At 43.9% G+C, this 17,756-nt stretch overlaps 1 protein-coding gene across 1 annotated transcript; it reads left to right on the top strand.

Annotated features, from left to right (window-relative positions):
• The first annotated feature begins 1,753 nt into the window (after positions 1-1,753).
• On the top strand, positions 1,754-16,802 carry TRIM6 (tripartite motif containing 6). The gene is made up of 8 exons (XM_042959564.1): positions 1,754-2,013; positions 9,328-9,816; positions 10,289-10,384; positions 11,075-11,305; positions 13,795-13,817; positions 15,140-15,240; positions 15,528-15,554; positions 15,777-16,802. Exons 2-8 carry the CDS (start codon positions 9,394-9,396, stop codon positions 16,337-16,339), a joined length of 1,464 nt encoding a protein of 487 aa, XP_042815498.1. The 5' UTR covers positions 1,754-2,013; positions 9,328-9,393; the 3' UTR covers positions 16,340-16,802.
• The last annotated feature ends 954 nt before the right edge of the window (positions 16,803-17,756 follow it).

The raw sequence follows: 17,756 nt of genomic DNA on the forward strand, positions 1-17,756 counted from the left end.
AATTACAAAAATTTTTAAATTTTTAAATTTTTTTTATTCTATATTTGAGAGAGACAGAGTGCAAGCAGGGGAGGGGCAGAGAGATGGAAATAGAATATGAAGCAGGCTTCAGGCTCTGAACTGTCTGCACAGAATCCAACGCAGGGCTCCAACTCACAAGACCTGAGCTGAAGTTGGATGCTTAACCAACTGAGCCACTCAGGCACCCCTAAATTATAAAAGTTTTTAAAAAATATATAGGAATAATTCTTCATGACCTTGGATTAGGTAATGCCTTCACAGGAATGACAATAAAAGTATAAGTGACAAAAAAGGAGTTTCATCAAAATTCAAAACTTGTTTTTCTAAAGAATGCAATCAAGAAAATGAAAAGACAATCCTTAGCATGGGAAATAATACTTACGAATCAGAATTCATAAAGGACTTGAATCTAGAATATATAAAGAACTCTTAATAATAAAATGACAACCCATTAAAAAAAATAGGCCAAGGATCTGAATAGACACTTCTCCAAAGAAGATATGCCAATGATAGTAAAGTGTATGAAAAAATGCTTACCACCATTAATCCTTAGGGAAATGCAAACTAAAATACCAATGAGATACCACTGCACACCCACTAAGATGACTATAAAAGACTAAGATGAGTATAAGAAATACTGGCAAGGATATGGAGAAATTAGAATCCTCTTACACTGCTGGTGGGAATGTAAAATGGTGCTGACAAACAATCTGGAAGGTTCTCAAAACAGTAAATGCATGATCTGGCAATTCTATTCTTAGGTATATACCCAAGAAAAACAAAAGGCCTAAGTTAAAAAAAAAATTGTACAAGAAAATTCATAGTCACATTATTCATGAAAGCCAAATAATAGAAACAGTCTAAAATGTCTAAGAACTGGGGCGCCTGGGTGGCTCAGTTGGTTCAGCATCTGACTCTAGATTTCAGCTGAGGTCATGATCTCACTGCTCCTTAATTTGAGCCTGGGTTGGGCTCTGTGCTGACAGCTCAGAGTCTGAAGCCTGCTTGGATTCTGTCTCCCTCTCTCTCTCTGCCCTTCCCCCACTCACCCTCTGTGTCTGTCTCTCTGTCTCTCTCTCAAAAAATAAATGGACATTTAAGAAAAAAATTAAACACTGATGAATGGATAAACAAAATGTGGAAAATCCATGCCATGGAATACTATTCAGCCCTCAAAGGAATAAGGTACTCATACATGGCACAACATGAATGAACATTAGAAGTAGTATGCCAAGTGAAAAAAAGCCATGTTGCCCAATCCCCTGTCCTGACTTCGATCTGGACACCCTCCTCCTTGCAGGCTCCCATCCCCCAACCCTCTTTCCCAGACCGAGTCAGGTTCCTCTCCTCAGTTCTCTTGGGGCAAAAAGTTTGCCCTTCCTTTTCTTCTTAAGAGTTGCTGTGCCATTGAAACCTTACAGCTACAGCTCTCAGTCTTCGTAAGCTTTGCATGTATTCACAAGGACCTAAATACACGTATCCATCGTCTCTCATAGTGTACATGGGTCACATAGGTTAAAATTGCAGATACAGTTTTTAAGTTAATACCTTTTAATGATGTCTTTGCAAAGCATACCATTATGGTGCGAGGCGGTTATCTTTACCTACACGTATACGTTTGGATTCTTTTATTCAGACAATTTAATTAATAGAGCGTACGGGTGTATTATCAGTGTTACTCAACACTGACGTGAGATCGGAAGACTCCGGTAAAGTGAAGACGATGCACAAATGCCCTCTCTGGCGCTCAGGTGTTCTCCCAGGCCCCAGACTCGCGGCTCCCAGGTGAGCGGAACAGCGCCCCCTCTGGCAGCTGGGGCCCCGGCCACCACACCCCTGGATTGCGGGCCCCGCGCCGCGGGACGCGCCGGCCCTATCAGCAACCTCTGGCCCTCGCCTCGCCCCGCCTCTGGGCTCGGAGTCTCTGGGCAGGGGTGGGTGGAGGCTGCCGCTCCTGCGAGTCCTCGGCTCCGATCCAGACCCAGAGTCCAGGTTAGTGAGCAAGTCCTCTTTCTGGCCAGCCACCGCTGTCCCCGCTGGCGCTGGGAGCCCCGCCCGCCCTGCAGGCTGGGGTGCGGGGGGGACTTCGCGGGTGGACCAGAGCGACGGAGACCTCTGCGGTTTCGAGTTGACTCGAGTTTGGCAAGGGAGCGCGGAAGGCCCGGCGACCCCTGGCTTGGGAGCCGGGAGTAGTCTGTGTAAAGGGTGGTGTTAGGGGGCGGTAAGGATGCGGGGGAAGGGGGGTGCAGCCCTGGAAGTTTTGGGTTCGGGAATGGGCGCAAACCGTGGGACGGCGTGGATTCTGAGGTCAGCACCCCCTCCCCCGTCTCGGCCGCTCTGCCCCAGGAAGTGACACCGCTCATCCTCCACCCGGGAGGCCTTGACCTCTCGCCAGGGGGTTGGGGGGGGGGGGGTGAGCCTTCCGCCCTCGCCAGACCTGCGGGTCCGTTCGGAGGCGGGGCTGGCCCTGGAGCCCTGCCTGTCGAGGAACCGAGCAGGCCCCGCACCCTCTGGCCCTCACAATCTCCTTAAAACTACTTGGAGAGTCTTGACCACCCGGGGCTGCTCACAGCCAGATCCTCTCCGGCTTCTCATTCTCTCGACGTGCCGGCCACCGGGAGATGTCTGCCTTTCTGTGACGCGCCACTTACTGTCACTTCTGGCCGAGGTGACAGGGCAGTCAGTATAAGACATGAAGTCCCTTCCTTTTCCGAGCTCATGATATAGATGACTTGATCGTTATTTCTTTTCATCCTCACCCCAACTCAGTGAATTCAAATTAGTGACAACGTTGATTAGTTAATCGAGGCAGAAATGTGTGCTTGAGAACCCCCTGTGTCCAAATTCTGCCTCCGACCCTGACGTTTTTGAGTTTAGGTTTCATCCATCTATAAAATGGACAGAGAAATATTTGTACCCTACAGTTTGGGTGACTATTAAGGGTTTAAACACATAGGCGACTACAAATAGTAAATTATCAAGTCATTATTCTTGACAAACTCAATGCTGAGATTTTAAAATCCACAATTAAAACGATTTTTGCAAGAATAAATAGAGTGGGGAACACAATATGTTAAAATGCACAATAATAAAGAAGAATATGGCTAACATCTAAAGTTAAAAATTTAAGAGTTTTTAAAAGTTGGGATTTCAAGTGGGATTCACAAATGCAAGGGGAAAATAAGGATTTTATGAACTATTCTTTAGAAAAAAAACCCTCAGTTAATGGATTATCTAAAACTCAGGGAGAAGAAGAAAACCTGTGCAGGACAATATTTTAAGAATTTGCAAAGTTATTACAAGTTTCTGAAACGCATGGGATAGAGATTCTTTCGATGTAAATTAAAAAAAAAAGTGAAGCAGATAATATTCCAATTCAAATATTTATCAAGTGCCACCTGTTAGATAATCCATTCCAGATAACAGGTTAAAGTAGAATAACCCTACACAAAGGTTAAAAAAAAATACCGTTATTCCCTAAGCATGAGAAACTAAACTCACTTATGAAAGCAGTTTCCACCCGATTGGGTTTTTGCTGCTTTTTCAGTAGACCTACCAGCTGGAGTGGGGGGGTGGGCAGCCCTGGCCATCTTATTTCTAATTTATTGTGAGCCCCCAGCCTGCGCTAACCTTTACTATTCCCTGCCCAGTCACTGGCTTTTTTTTTCTGCAGCCATTTTGATACTGAATTGTGAGCTTCCATTCTTTCCGATGTTTCAGATCTAAATATCAGCCCTTCTCTGATTCTTCCTCTCCCCACCCTTTTCTAGCCACTTTGCCCCCTGTGTTGCATCTGCCTGTGGAGGAAGCGCCCTTATCTAAAACAGTGCTTCTGAAGCCTTCCTGTCTGTGTATAGGCATCACCTGGGGATCTTTATTGAATTGCAGAAACTGAATTGGCCAGGGTGAGGCTGAGATTCTGCATAAAGAGTTCCATTGGATGCCAATGCTGATAGTTAGCCGACCACCTGACCTTCTTTTTCAGGCATCTGCTTCTGATTTAATAGTTCTGCCTGGTCATGAATTTGGCCTCTTTCATTTGCAAATTTGACCCACTGAACTCAGGCACCTCAGGCTCTGGGATCTGCACTCACACGGCCGGGCTGTCATCTCAGCCTGGCCACACTGCTCTTGAGACCGGCCTCCAAGGGAGGCTGAATTGACCTGTTATGTCCTCTCTGGGCTGCGCTCCGCTGCTGCGGGTGGTCAAAGGCCTGCAGGGATGTGGGCAAGGGTTACTCAAACATGCTAGCTCTGTGCTCCCCTCCTTCACAATTTCTTCTTTTCTGCAGCCTCAACTTTATACACGTTGAGAAGCGACATCAACTCTTACATCATCTTTTCTGCTCAAAAATCTTTGTCTTGAATATCTATAGTACTGCATTAGGTGAACAATAACTATAGAAATATGGGACCACATGTATAATTTTAAATTTTCTGGTGGCCTCATTAAAAAGAAACAGGTGAAACGGATTTTTTAATATATTTTATTTAACTCAATGTGTCAATTTTTAGGATGAGTAATCAATATAAAAACAGTTAATGTTGCATTTTAGATTATTTTTTCTAACAAAATCTTTGAAATCTGGTGTGTATTTTAAATTTAAAAGATCTCATTTTTGACTAGCCACACTTCAAGTGGCTACCATATTTGACAGCTCAGTTCTAATTTATGCTTAAAGATAGAAAGCCACGCCTTCAATTTTTCTCAATACATTTCTTCTTTCTGTTTTTGTCAGCTCTAATGAGTTCTAATTTACATCTATCAAGTTAACTTTAAGCACACAATTCTATGAGCTTTGATATGTAGACAATTGGTAATCACCAACATAATCCTATATAAAGGGCATTTCCATCACCCCCAAAAGTTTTTGTGTCCCGTTGCAAGTAATCCCCTTCTTACACCCCTGGACATTGGCATCCACTAGTCAGTTTTCAACTTGTATACTGTAGTTTTGTTTTTTCTAAGATTTCATATAAATGGAATCATATAGAAACTTATCTTTGGTATCTGGCTTCTTTCCCTTTATATAATGCTTTTGAAGTATATCTTGCGGTTAAGTATCCATTCCATTTTATTGTTTGGTAATATGCCATTGTATGGATATACCAAAATGTGTTCATTTACCAGTTAATGGTTTTATGGATTATTTCCAGGACTTGGCTATTATTGCATTACATTGCTTTCAGGAGGCAGAAATGCCCCGTGGCCTATCCTGTACATGAAGGTCACATTTGGGAGCCCAGGGCTAGTGTGCTTTCAGCGAGGCAGTGCATTTGTGAACTGGCTCTTTCATGTCCCAGACAAGGCTCCAGCTAGGCAAGCAGACAAATGGCTTCCAAGGAAAGTGATTAAATGCCAGAACACACACACTCACTCTATACATACATACATACATACATACATACATGCACAAGAAAGATGTCTTTAAAAAATTCTCTTTGTGATTTAAGACTAGTAATATAACAACTGAAAACTTCTAATAATGAGAATAAAATAGTGTTTTTCAATGAGAAGGACATCTGTCTTAATTCAGCACAGGCAAGAAATAAAATTAGAGTAAATTCTAGCATTTCTAGCTGTCTAGTTAGAGAAGCTTCTAGCTTTTTTAACTGACCCTTACCCCAGGCACACAGAGGCAACTGGCTCAGGCTGAGCTTTCTCATGTTGTCCTTAAATGCCATCTCATTAAATCTTGTTATGAATGGAAATAGTGGATTTTCATCGTAGGTCCAAAAGAAGTAAGAAGATATGACAAGTGGTAAGAAAGTGCCTCATGAATTCTTGTAACAGATACTTATTTAGGGCTATCTATCTACCAGACTTTGCTCTGTCCCCAGTAAAAATATCCAGAGGCCCTTTTCCTTGTGGTGAGAGGTAAGAGCACCAGAAGATCAGAGAGCAATGCCAGCTTAGGTGTAACCATAACTAGTTTTTGCATTGGCTCAGACAATTATCACAACTGTACTCCTAAGGGAGGAATGGTTTCAGCAGTGCACGAAAGATGAAGCCACATCTCAGATCAGGAATTATTCCAGTGTTCCAAAACTAGACACTGATAAATTCAGGATTTAGACCTGGGTCCATGTTACTCTAGTACCAATGCCTTCTTTTCTGCCCTATACTGCCAGGGAAAAGGAGGCAGCCTGAGTCTGCAAGATGTAATGCCAGGAATGAAGCAGAGTTGGGCTGGGGAAGGAGCCTGTAGATAATTTAGAAAGAGCTGTTGGATGCTTTTTTTTTTAATTTATTTTTTAACATTTGTTGATTTTTGAGACAGAGACAGAGCATGAGTGGGGGAGGGGCAGGAGGGAGGGAGACACAGAATCGGAAGCAGGTTCCAAGCTCTGAGCTGTCAGCCCAAAGCCCAGTGCAGGGCTCAAACCCATGCACCGTGAGATCATGACCTGAGCTGAAGTCAGACGCGTAACTGACTGAGCCACCCAGGCGCCCCTGTTGGATGCTTTTAAATGCTAGGAAGAACTGGGATTCCATCCTGAAGCAGTGTGGCCAAAAAGTGAGACCAGCGCTGGTCAGGATATGGACAGAAGCAAGCTGAGCCACTTCATGACCGGAGTGCCCTTGCAGGTGATGTGGGTAGCATGAAGAAAACATTCTCTCCCTTGAAGGACCAGGCGGGTCTCTGATTAATAACCTGAGATTTGAAGCTGCATAAAACTGGATTGTTATCTTTACTTTGTCACTTATTCACTCTGAGACTTTTGGTAGTTAAACACCTTTTTAAGAAATTCACTTTTCACATTCAGAAAATAGATGTTATTAATTGGCTCTATAGAGTCAATTAATTGGCTGATAGGATTATTGTGGGGATTGCTTATATAATATCTGTAAAGAGTTCAGCCATTGCCTAGCACATAGAAGTGATCAGAAAATGGTATTGATGATTATTTCCTTCATACACATTTCATATACACTTGTCTGCATTAATCACGGTTATCTATCTTTGTGTCTTCGAGAGTAGATTTGTTTCCTGCTGGGAGTCTAAATAGTATGTGCCCTTGGGGAGTATTTGTTTCATTCATCATTATCTCCCCACAGCAGCTATAGAACCATGCTTGACTTTCCAGTATTCTCCCATCACATGCCTTTTATACAAGCTGAGAGGCGGGGAGAACTCTGCACTGGAGGTCATGGGTAAGCCCCCTCCTCTTCTTTCTTCCTCTCATGCACTTTGTTTATTAAGATATAATTCTCATATCATGAATTTCACCCTTTTAAGGTATATTTTTTGGTATAGTCACAAATGTATTCAATAAGCACCACTATCTAATTCCAGAATTTTCATCACCTCATAAAGAAACCCTAAACCTCTGAGCAGTAACTCCCCATTCTTTCTCCCTCAGCAACTAATCTATTTTCCCTGCCTAAGATTCACCTACTCTGGACCTTTTGTGTAAATGGGATTCTATAATATGTGATCTTTTGTGTGTGGCTTCGTTCACCTGGCCTGATGTCATCAAGGGCATTCACGCTGCAGCATGTATCAGGACTTCATTCCTGCCTTCCTCCCACTTTTACACACTTCTATCCCATTAGTGATTCAGTGCTTGCCTGAAATGCTATAAGACCTCTTTGTCCCTTCATACATCTTCCTTAGGTCTTTCTCTGGGGACTAGTCCTACACTAGAAGGGCACGTGGTCTCAACAGCCCCACCTTTCCCCTCTCCTCTCTCAACACATGCATCCCTTAGTCTCCTGTCAAAATTTATGACAGGCCCTGGTGAAATTTCTTCATCAAGCAGGACATTTCTCATTTCCACATCCCTAAAGCCCCGGGTCTGTGTCTGATTTTTACCACCTTCACCACCGAACATCTGTTTAAAGTTCTGACTTTGAGGACAGAGCCTTGGACTAGGATTATGGACATGTTAAGTTCTGCCAACTCTATGACTTATAAGCTGTTTGATTTTATTATGTCACTTAATGTCTGTCTCTATTGTTTTATCAAAGAGCCAAAAATACTTATTTATTCAGGGTTTTTTCTATGAGGGTTAAAGAAATCAGGGGAATGCGATTTCTAAATCACAGCTAGGTATAAAAGTTTTATAAAAATATTACCTCATGTTATTGTGGTCATTGCTGGTGTTTTTGTTTTTTCTGGGAAGGTGACCATGAGGGATGAAAGGGCTCTGTATGGAACAGAGCTGTAAGAAGGTGGAAGTGTCTTCGCAATAAATGAATCTCACAAGAAAGCTCATGAAAAAAGGAGGTTCTGGATTTTTATTCATCAAAAGTTGAGGACCTTACACTTGAAACCAATATATCACTGTATGTTAACTATACTGGAATTAAAATGTAAAAATAAAGTTGAGGATCTATGTGTAGGCACTGCTATTTCTGAGCTACAGTAATGAACAAAAACAGTCTCCGATCTCTAGCACTTATATTCTAGTGGGAGGATTCAGGCAATTAAAGATGTACATTTAAGTGGTGATAAAAAGAACAATGAAGCAGGTTAGTATGTGAAGAGTGATTTTTATAAGAGTGGCCGTGCTTCAGTTGGTTAGACAGAGCCAACTTTTCTGATAAGAGAGCATGAAAGCAGAGTGTGGAATGAAGTCCCTGAGTCAGGCGGATATCAGGGTGAACGGTCTTCTGTGAAGCAGTAACAGCAAGTGCACACATCCCGAGGCAGCCGCGTGTTTGGTGCTTTTAACCAACTGAGCCACTCAGGAGCCCCTGTTTGGTGCTTTTAGTACCGAGGGTGTGTTTTGGTGGATGAGAACAAACAGATGGTGGCTCACACAAGGCCACTTCTCATGGGCCACAGTTGGTCCCTCCATCCAGTAGGAGTAAAGGGAAATTATAATTCTTGCTCTACTGAGAGCACAAATTGACGTCTGGTATGAGTTGGGGTAAATAACATGTCTGAAGCCAGGATAAGAAGCCCTTGTTGCCCCAGGTATCTGATCTCTTTGTTCAGAATCCTTTTAATCACCCTTCTTTCTTTCTTTCTTTCTTTCTTTCTTTTTCTTTCTTTCTTTCTTTCTTTCTTTCTTTCTTTCTTTCTTTCTTTCTTTCTTTCTTTCTTTCTTTTTTGTAAGTTTATTTCTACTTGAGAGCGAGACAGAGCATGAGTGGGTAAGGAGCAGAGAGAGAAGGAGATACAGAATCCGAAGCAGACTCCAGGCTCTGAGCTGTCAGCACAGAGCCCAACTTGGGGCTCGAATTCATGAACTGTGAGATCGCGACCTGAGCCCAAGTTGGACACTTGGCTGACTGGGCCACCCAGTATTCACCCTCATTTCTTACTCTGACCCTTTTTTGTTTGCCCATCTACCCAGGATCTGTGAGCAGGAGGTGTCTTAGAAATCTCAGCTAGGCGGGCGGGAGCCAGGAGAATAGCTACAATGACCTCAGCAGTCCTGGTGGACATACAAGAGGAGGTGACCTGCCCCATCTGCCTGGAGCTCCTGACAGAACCCCTGAGCATAGACTGTGGCCACAGCTTCTGTCAGGCCTGCATCACGGGGAACAGCACAGAATGGGTGATAGGCCAAGAAGGGGAAAGCAGCTGTCCTGTGTGCCAGACCGGCTACCGGCCCGGGGACCTGCGGCCGAATCGGCACCTGGCCAACATCGCAGAGAGACTCAGAGAGGTGGTGTTGGGCCCCGGGATGCAGCTGAAGGCGAGTCTCTGTGCACACCATGGAGAGAAACTCCAGCTCTTCTGCAAGGAAGATGGGAAGCTCATCTGCTGGCTTTGTGAGCGGTCTCAGGAGCACCGTGGTCACCACACAGTCCTCATGGAGGAGGTTGCCCATGAGTACCAGGTGGGAGCCCACATGGCAGGAAGGCAGGAGGAGCAGGGGGCCTTGGCAGGAGATTGTAACTTTTCTTCATGCTGCAACCTAATTTCTTTATAGTTTTCCTGTTTACCTAGAGGATGAACCTAGAAAAGGCCCTCACTGCCCAAGGGTAACTTTATCTCTTTCTTGCTCAAGACCTGCTCTGCATGAACAGAGGATGATGTGGGGGGAGGGGGGACGCAGCTAGGGGCCTTGGTGGATCAAGTGTGAGGAATATGGCAGCAATGAGAGGAAAGTCCTTTGGGCAGGTTTTTTCCCTGGGAGGAGAGACAATCAGCCTGCATCCACTCTACATAAAAGATCCTCAGGCCTTCTCAGTTCTTCAGCCCCAGCAGGATAGGCTTCTGAGGTCAGCATAATCACTTCCCCATTTACTCTGTTCTGGGCACGGAGACAAGCTAGCGCTTGACCCTGCTTGACCTGATGTTTCTTTAAGGAGAAGTTCCAGGAGTCTCTGAGGAAGCTGAGGCAAGAGCAGCAGGAAGCCGAGAGACTAAAAGCTGTTATCATAGGGAAGAGGACATCCTGGAAGGTAAGAGAGATTTCTTCCTGAAGGTGTCCTGAGACAGGAATCAGGGCAGGGCATAGGAACCGAGGGCAAAGGAGCCCTGGTCCTGTCTGTTCCCTCATTTGACTGGAAGAACTTCCCTTTGCCCCATCCTCACTGCGACCCTTACAAACAAGGGTATTGTTCTTGCTGTGGAGTTGGGGAAGGAGGAGTCAGAGAATGAATACATCAGAAAGGAATTCAGGTTTTTGAAGATAGTTACATAGGAGAGGAAAGGCCACTGGTGGCCCCCAATTCCTGATTCCAGACCTTGTTCTATGGTTTTAAGCTCTGAAAGCTGCTGGAAAGACAGGTCTCACACAGGCCGATCATTCCCACCTTGGTACTCCGAATTGGAAGGAGAGGCCAATGCAGATGCATGGGAGGCCATGGAGGCAGCTTGGAATCTAGACCTCACCCAGGAGCCATAGTCTATATCTAGGAGGCCTAGATAAGGTAGCCTGGGGCTCATGGTCTGGGAAGAGCTGAAAAGAGAACAGAAGGGAAGAACAGGTTCTGCAGGACTTCCTCCCCCATTTACCCTCTCCTGGTGAGACCTGGCCCCAAGAGCAGTCCTGAGCCTGACACCCCCCGCCCCGCCCCGCATCCCCGCTCCAGAGAGGAGACCCTCAGCTCAACAGACTAGCAGCCTCTTCCTCTTGCATGTTCCTAAAGAATCAGATGGAACCTGAGAGACACAGGATCCAGACACAGTTTAATAAGTTGAGAAGCATCCTGGACAAAGAAGAGCAGCGACAGTTGAAAAAGCTGGAGGAGGAAGAGAGGAAGGGGCTGAGTGTTTTAGAAGAGGCTGAGGATGAGCTGGACCAGCAGAGCCAGTCACTGAGGGAGCTCATCTCAGACCTGGAACTTCGGTGTCAGGGGTCGGCAATGGAGCTGCTGCAGGTGAGACTTGTGAAGGAGCCCCTGATCTGACGGTCCAGGCAAAGGGAGACTAACTCTCCTTCCCTTCTTACACGGGACTGATGACCTGGTGGGGGCAAGAAAACAATTCGTTTGGCCCACTTGGGCCTTTTACCTGTTAAACTGTGTAGAGGTCATGGGTAAAGAATGGAATAATTAAAGTACAAATGCTAGGGGAATGTCTCATTTTTACTTATTATGTATAAACTGAGGTCCAAAACTTTATTTGATACAGTGGAGAAGATCTGTTATATCCATTGATGTTCTACAGCAGCACTTCTGAATCTCGGCACTATTGATATTTTGAGCTGGGAATTCTTTGCTGGGAGGGGCTGCTCTGTGCATTGTAACATGTTTAGCAGGATCCCTGGCCTCCACCCACTAGATGCCAGTAGCTCCACCCCCCACCCCCCACCCCTGTCCGCTCTGACAACCAGAAATCCTCCAGATATTGCCAAATATCCCTTGTGGGGCACATAATGCCTCTTCTCCTGTTGAGAAGAGGTAGGCATTCGGCACCTGTTGTCTCTGATGCTGACTTGGGATTTGTCAGGTACTTTTCACCCAGCTTAGTCCCCGGCAAACACCTACAAAGCTCAAGTACTTAGAGGTTCTGTATGTAATCACCAACCCTTCTTTGCTTTACTGTCTTCTTAGGGCAGAATCATTTAATGTGTTGTGATAGAAGTTCGAACAGGTCCTTTTAAGGCACAGAGAAGACTGGACTCTGCGGTGTGTGTGTGTGAGCGTATGTGTGTATTGGGAGGGTGCCAGGTGTCAAATCTGGAGAGGTTTCGTGCAGGAGCTTGAATTGAAGTTGAAATCTGAGCAGGTATTTTCTACATAGTGTGAATAGGGTGACTATGAAGTGGAGACAGGATGTACTTTGTAACCTTCTGGAACCTTCAGGCTGTTCCTTACTTTCTGTTTGCCTACTTGCTTTCCTCTTCTCCCTTTGGTGGTAGAATAATCATTGCCTATTCTTGCACCCTACTACTGGGGTCATTCCTAGAATGTCACTATGACATTCTTATGCACTCCTCCTGATTTTCCATCTTCATTTTATTCTTCTTGCCCTTTTGCTTCGTCTTTGACATTGGGTTACCCTGACCTTCTCCCTGCTCCCATTCTTGCCTCTCCACAGACCCCTCAAGATGTAAAAATTGCTCCGTACATGCAAAGGGATCATCAGTGTATGTCGCTCGCCCAGGCACCTGTGTATACTCTCACACCCATTAGCATGACTTGCCCAGGGGGCGTCTTAACTTGAGTGCTGTCTCACAGTCAGTTTTTCTAGAGCTTGTCCAGCACAAACACATTCCTCTTCTCTTTTCTGTATCTATGGGGCATTGCTGCGCAGTAAGATTTGATAGCTGCTGCAAGCCCACAGCTTTCAAGTTTCAAAATATGACCCCTGAGAATAACACTAACAAAAGAAAAAGAGCCATGAAGTGGCACCCTGATTTGCCCATTTGGGTTCCTCAGTACAGCCATGCCTTAAGGCCCACACAACCTTGGGTATTTGGTATAAGTTGACATGTATCCACCACCTCCACTGCTTCCCACATGCAGGCCAGTTTAAAGATAGCCCCGACACAGAGAAAATAGATGAAACCGTTGGCCTTTTTTTCAGTCATTGTGGTAACGAGGCAGAAGTTAGGGAGACCAAGTGGGAGGCTATGAGGCATTTCTGCTCAAGTGAGGCAGGAGGTGGCAGTGATGACAGTGAAGACCAGGTGGCTAAAAGAAGTTGCCAGCATGAAATGGACTGGCTTGGCCTAAGATGGGATGTCAGGATGAATGTAAGGTAGTTTTTAGGATGATTCTTTGTCTAAATGTGGTGACTAAATGGATGCTGGTAACACTGAGGAAGATGGAAGATACGAGACCTCATGGTTGCAGAAAAGGTAAGTTTTCCTTTAAACATTTTGAGTTTGTGGTGTCGGTGGCTCATTTGCTGGTGCAGATGAGAGTGATCTGAGCAGAAGTTCCGATTTGGGAATCAACACATGTGTGTGTCAAAATCAAGAAAACTGGAAGAAGTCAGCAAGGATAGCTTAGAGGGCTAGAAGAGGCAAAGTTTGAAAAATAACCATAGTTAAGACTCTTGTATCCTTAGCAACTAGAATGTAAGCATCTCAAGGACAGAAATTATGACTTAATCATGTAAGATTCTCTAGTGCTAATAGGTGATGTGCATATATAACATTACACACACGCACGCACACACATACACTATTGTCAAAATAAAGGTGCTATTGATGAGTTGAGTCATCTCCCAACATTCCTACATAGAGGCTCAGGGACAGTCTACTTTGAGTTCTTATCTCCACTTTGTGGCCTCCATATTGGGTCCATCTTTATTTCTGTGATATCATGGGGTTGTGGGAATGGGATAAGGAATGGATGAGGCTGTGTTAGAGGACAAGACCTATAACTCCTTGCCTTAACAATTTCTCTTTCCTTCCTAGGATGTGAGTGATGTCATGAAAAGGTATGTGTAGGAGAATACAGGGTGGTTCCCTTGGATTGACAAAGGTTCCGATACCCATAGCATTATCTTGTGGTCAATGGAAAAGGAAAGAAGAAAAATCACAAGACGGGAGATTTAGGACTATGATGTCCTGAGCTGCTCATCATGAGGATTTTTGGGTTCCCTGAACTAAAGGGAATGACCTGGTTTCTATGGTAGGAGAATTTGAGTGATGGGGTGGGGATGGATGTCACAAATTGGGGACAGTGGTTCTTAAGAATAAAAGGTTACAGTATCATTTACTCTTCTAGTATCCTATGATAGAACCTTTTTGCCACAAAGCTCTACCTGCTTCCAGCCCTGATTCCAGTAGTTTATAGCTACCTCAATCTACATAGGGATTTTCTTTGTCCATGTCTTTTATCAGAGGGAAATTTCCCATCTGTGTTTCCCAAGGTCCAAGAATCAGTTCTTGGGGCATCTGCCTTCAATTTCCCTTTCTCCCTTAGCTTTAGAACAGTCCTGCCTTGCTACCTATTTCTCCTCAGACTTCCATTTTTCTCAATTCCAATAAAAACATAGATGTGAAATCTTGAGAAGAGTTGTTTTAGGCCTAGAACAAAAGCTGTTCACTTCTCTATCACATACTCTAGAATTTCATCCATCAAGATGACGGCTAAGGTTGTCCACACACCTGGTACCTTTACGCTCCTCACAGACACATGAAATATGGAGACTGTTGTCCTTTCTGAAGTCTTCACTCTCAGTTTGGAGATGTCTCCTTTCTCCAACTGGCGTAATATTCCTAGAGACAGGCCTCTTTTTGAAGGCCTTTCTCCCTAGGCCTCTGGGAGACCCTAAGGCCTAAACTCAGTCTTCAGAAGAAGCCCTTTACTCAATACTCTCAGAGCCCTGGCAGCAGGTTCCTGGCAGTCTCCCTTCAACACAGCCCCTTGTAGTAGACCCTCTGAGGTGGCACTTGTAAGCATTTTGTATCTTGTTTAGAGGAAGCGAAGGATTTCCCAGTCACTATTTTATTTAATTTTATATAATCTTAAGATGTAGAGAGAGAAGGGAAAATGATTGTATTTTACAAAAACAACAAAACCAACCAAAATGAGGCTTTGAAGGGTTAGATCGTATCATAGTTTACACAGATGCTGAGAAGCTAGTTTCTAGTCCAGGTCTTTGGTTCCCGTGCTAGGGCTCTTTGCTGAGTTATGCTAATTTTCTTCAAGAAAGAATGTTGAAGTTCTCCCAGGGACCTGGGAGATGAGGGAGACGGGTGTTGGAAGAACCCAAGGGCAGCAGTGCAGGAGATTCATAAGGTCTCTTCTCTCTAGAAGTGAGTTCTGGACCCTAAAGAAGCCAGAAGCTCTGCCCACCAAGCTGAAGAGTATGTTTCGAGTCCCAGATCTGAAAAGGATGTTGCGAGTGTTTAGAGGTGAGGAGATTCAGGGGACAGCTTTTGGATGTGGAATTATTGTAGCCCAAGCAATAAATAGAATAGAGCGAAGAGTTGATATTTGGGGAGAGTGGTTCAGAGAGAGGTCAGAGAGGGAGGGACATAGCATGCTGCAAAAGATAACTGTTCATATTTAAGGAGGAATGAGATGGCCAACTTGCATCCTTACAGAAGTCCCTGCCTCCCCCATCAATCCATGATGGGGAGACAGCAGACCTGAGACTGTCAGTTCTGTGCAACATGATTGACTCTGATTATCATTACAGAACTGACGGATGTCCAGAGCTACTGGGGTAAGTAGCCAGCATGGCATCTTTGAGCAACATGTCCTTATTCTCTTTCCCATGCTCCCCCCCTACTCTGACATACCCACATACTCTAAGGCACGAAGTGTTAATACCATCCCTCCATACCCCCATGTAGTTCCAATTCCTCCACTTCTGTGTTTCCTCTTCTCAGTGTCTTAAGACCCACGTACCTATCCTCCCCTGCTGATGTTGTATCTTTTCCCACAGTGGACGTGACTCTGAATCCACACACGGCTAACTTAAATCTTGTCATGTCTAAAAACCGGAGACAAGTGAGATTTGTGGGTGCCACGCTGCCTGGGTCTTACCTGGAAGAGCATTATGACTGTGGTATCCTGGGCTCCCAACATTTCTCCTCTGGGAAACACTACTGGGAGGTAGATGTGGCCAAGAAGACTGACTGGATCCTGGGGGTGTGCAGTAATTCAGCGGAACCCACGTACTGTTTCAACCAGTTTACGAATAATCGAAATGTTTACTCCAGATATCAACCTCAAAGTGGATACTGGGTGATTGGGCTACATCATAAACATGAATATAGAGCCTATGAGGAATCTTCCACTTCCCTGCTCCTCTCTATGATGGTGCCCCCTCGCCGGGTTGGGATTTTCTTAGACTACGAGGCTGGCACTGTCTCCTTTTATAATGTCACGAACCATGGCTTTCCCATCTACACCTTCTCTAAATATTACTTTCCTAGCACCCTTTCTCCATATTTTAATCCCTGCAACTGTGTGGTCCCGATGACCCTGCGCCGCCCAAGCTCTTGAACATTCTGCCATCTCCACTCACACCTGAGCAGTACCCTCTAGTCTGAGGTCCATCTGTACCTCAGTCTCTCTTTTCTGAACTTCTGTATTCCTGCACTCTCACGCCTTTCACTTTGAACATGTACTCAATGCTAGACTATAACCAGAGGTGATAGTGAACATCCCTGACTAGTTAATTACAGACCTTTGGATGGGTGGGGGGTAGCTGTCAACATGTTACCATTAAGCATGATATTTGATGGAGTTCTTTTTGTTGTTGTTGATTCATGGGATCAAATTTTTAGGAAGTTCTGTTCTATTTTCTATATTTTTTAAATATTGAATGGAAAATTGAATTTCAACAGATACTGTCTATAAGATGGAGATTTCTTGTGTCATTTTTATTCTGTTATTGGAGTACACTGATTTCTTTCCATTTTTAAATGCAACACAAAGTCCTGAAATAAATCACTATTATTCTTCACATGCAATACTGGATTTATTTTTGCTAATACATTGTTTAGGTTATATTCCCATCTCTGTTTATGAAAGAAATTGACCTGTAATGTTACATTCTTATAACATCATTGTCAGGTTTTATAAAATGCAACAAATGAACAAAGTATTGTATTTTTGTGTAAGTATATATAGGATTGAGTGCTAAAAACCATTATAATGTTAATTTTGATGGCTTTAAATTCAAAGAAAGAAATTTTAACTTCAGTTTTTACTACAACCTTCATGGATTTAGAATTTTAAGCGTAGTGTTTGAAAATTTAAAACAAATCTCCCAAATTCATTGAAGTAGAAAAAGGAGAGAAGAAAATGATAAATCCAAAACAAGTTTTTCTCCCAGAATGGGAGGAAACATACAAAGAAAATAATCTAAAGAATTTTAAGGAAGAGAATGATTTTTTCCAGCTTTACCCCCTTTCTTTATGCTCAAATGTGAACAGCTTTGTGAATGAGCTGCTATGACTTTGGCAGAAGTGCTATATGCTTTTGAGCCAGCTGTAAAAGAAATTATGAGGTGGATGTGAGAGTGGAAACAGAAGTTAGCTAGAGCTGTCCAATATGGTAGCCAAGAGCTACCAGTGGCTATTGAGCACTTCAAGTATTACTATTCTGAATTGAAGTCTGCTGTACATGTAAAATGCACACCTGGTTTTGAGGACTTAGTTTATTTTTTTATATTCATTTATTTAGAGAGACAGAGAGCAGGTGAGAGTCAGAAAGAGAATCCTAGCCAGGCTCTGTGCTTTCAGCTCAGAGCCCCACATGGGGCTCAATCTCATGAACTGTGAGATCATGACCTGAGCTGAAATCAAGAGTCGGATGCTTACCTGGTTGAGCCACCCATGTGCCCCAATGACTTAGTTTTAAAAAAATGTAAGGTATCTTACAACTTTTCTATTGTAGATTGCAATGATAATATTTT

The sequence above is a fragment of the Panthera tigris genome, chromosome D1 (assembly GCF_018350195.1).
Source record: "Panthera tigris isolate Pti1 chromosome D1, P.tigris_Pti1_mat1.1, whole genome shotgun sequence".
In the NCBI taxonomy this organism is placed as follows: Eukaryota; Metazoa; Chordata; class Mammalia; order Carnivora; family Felidae; genus Panthera; species Panthera tigris.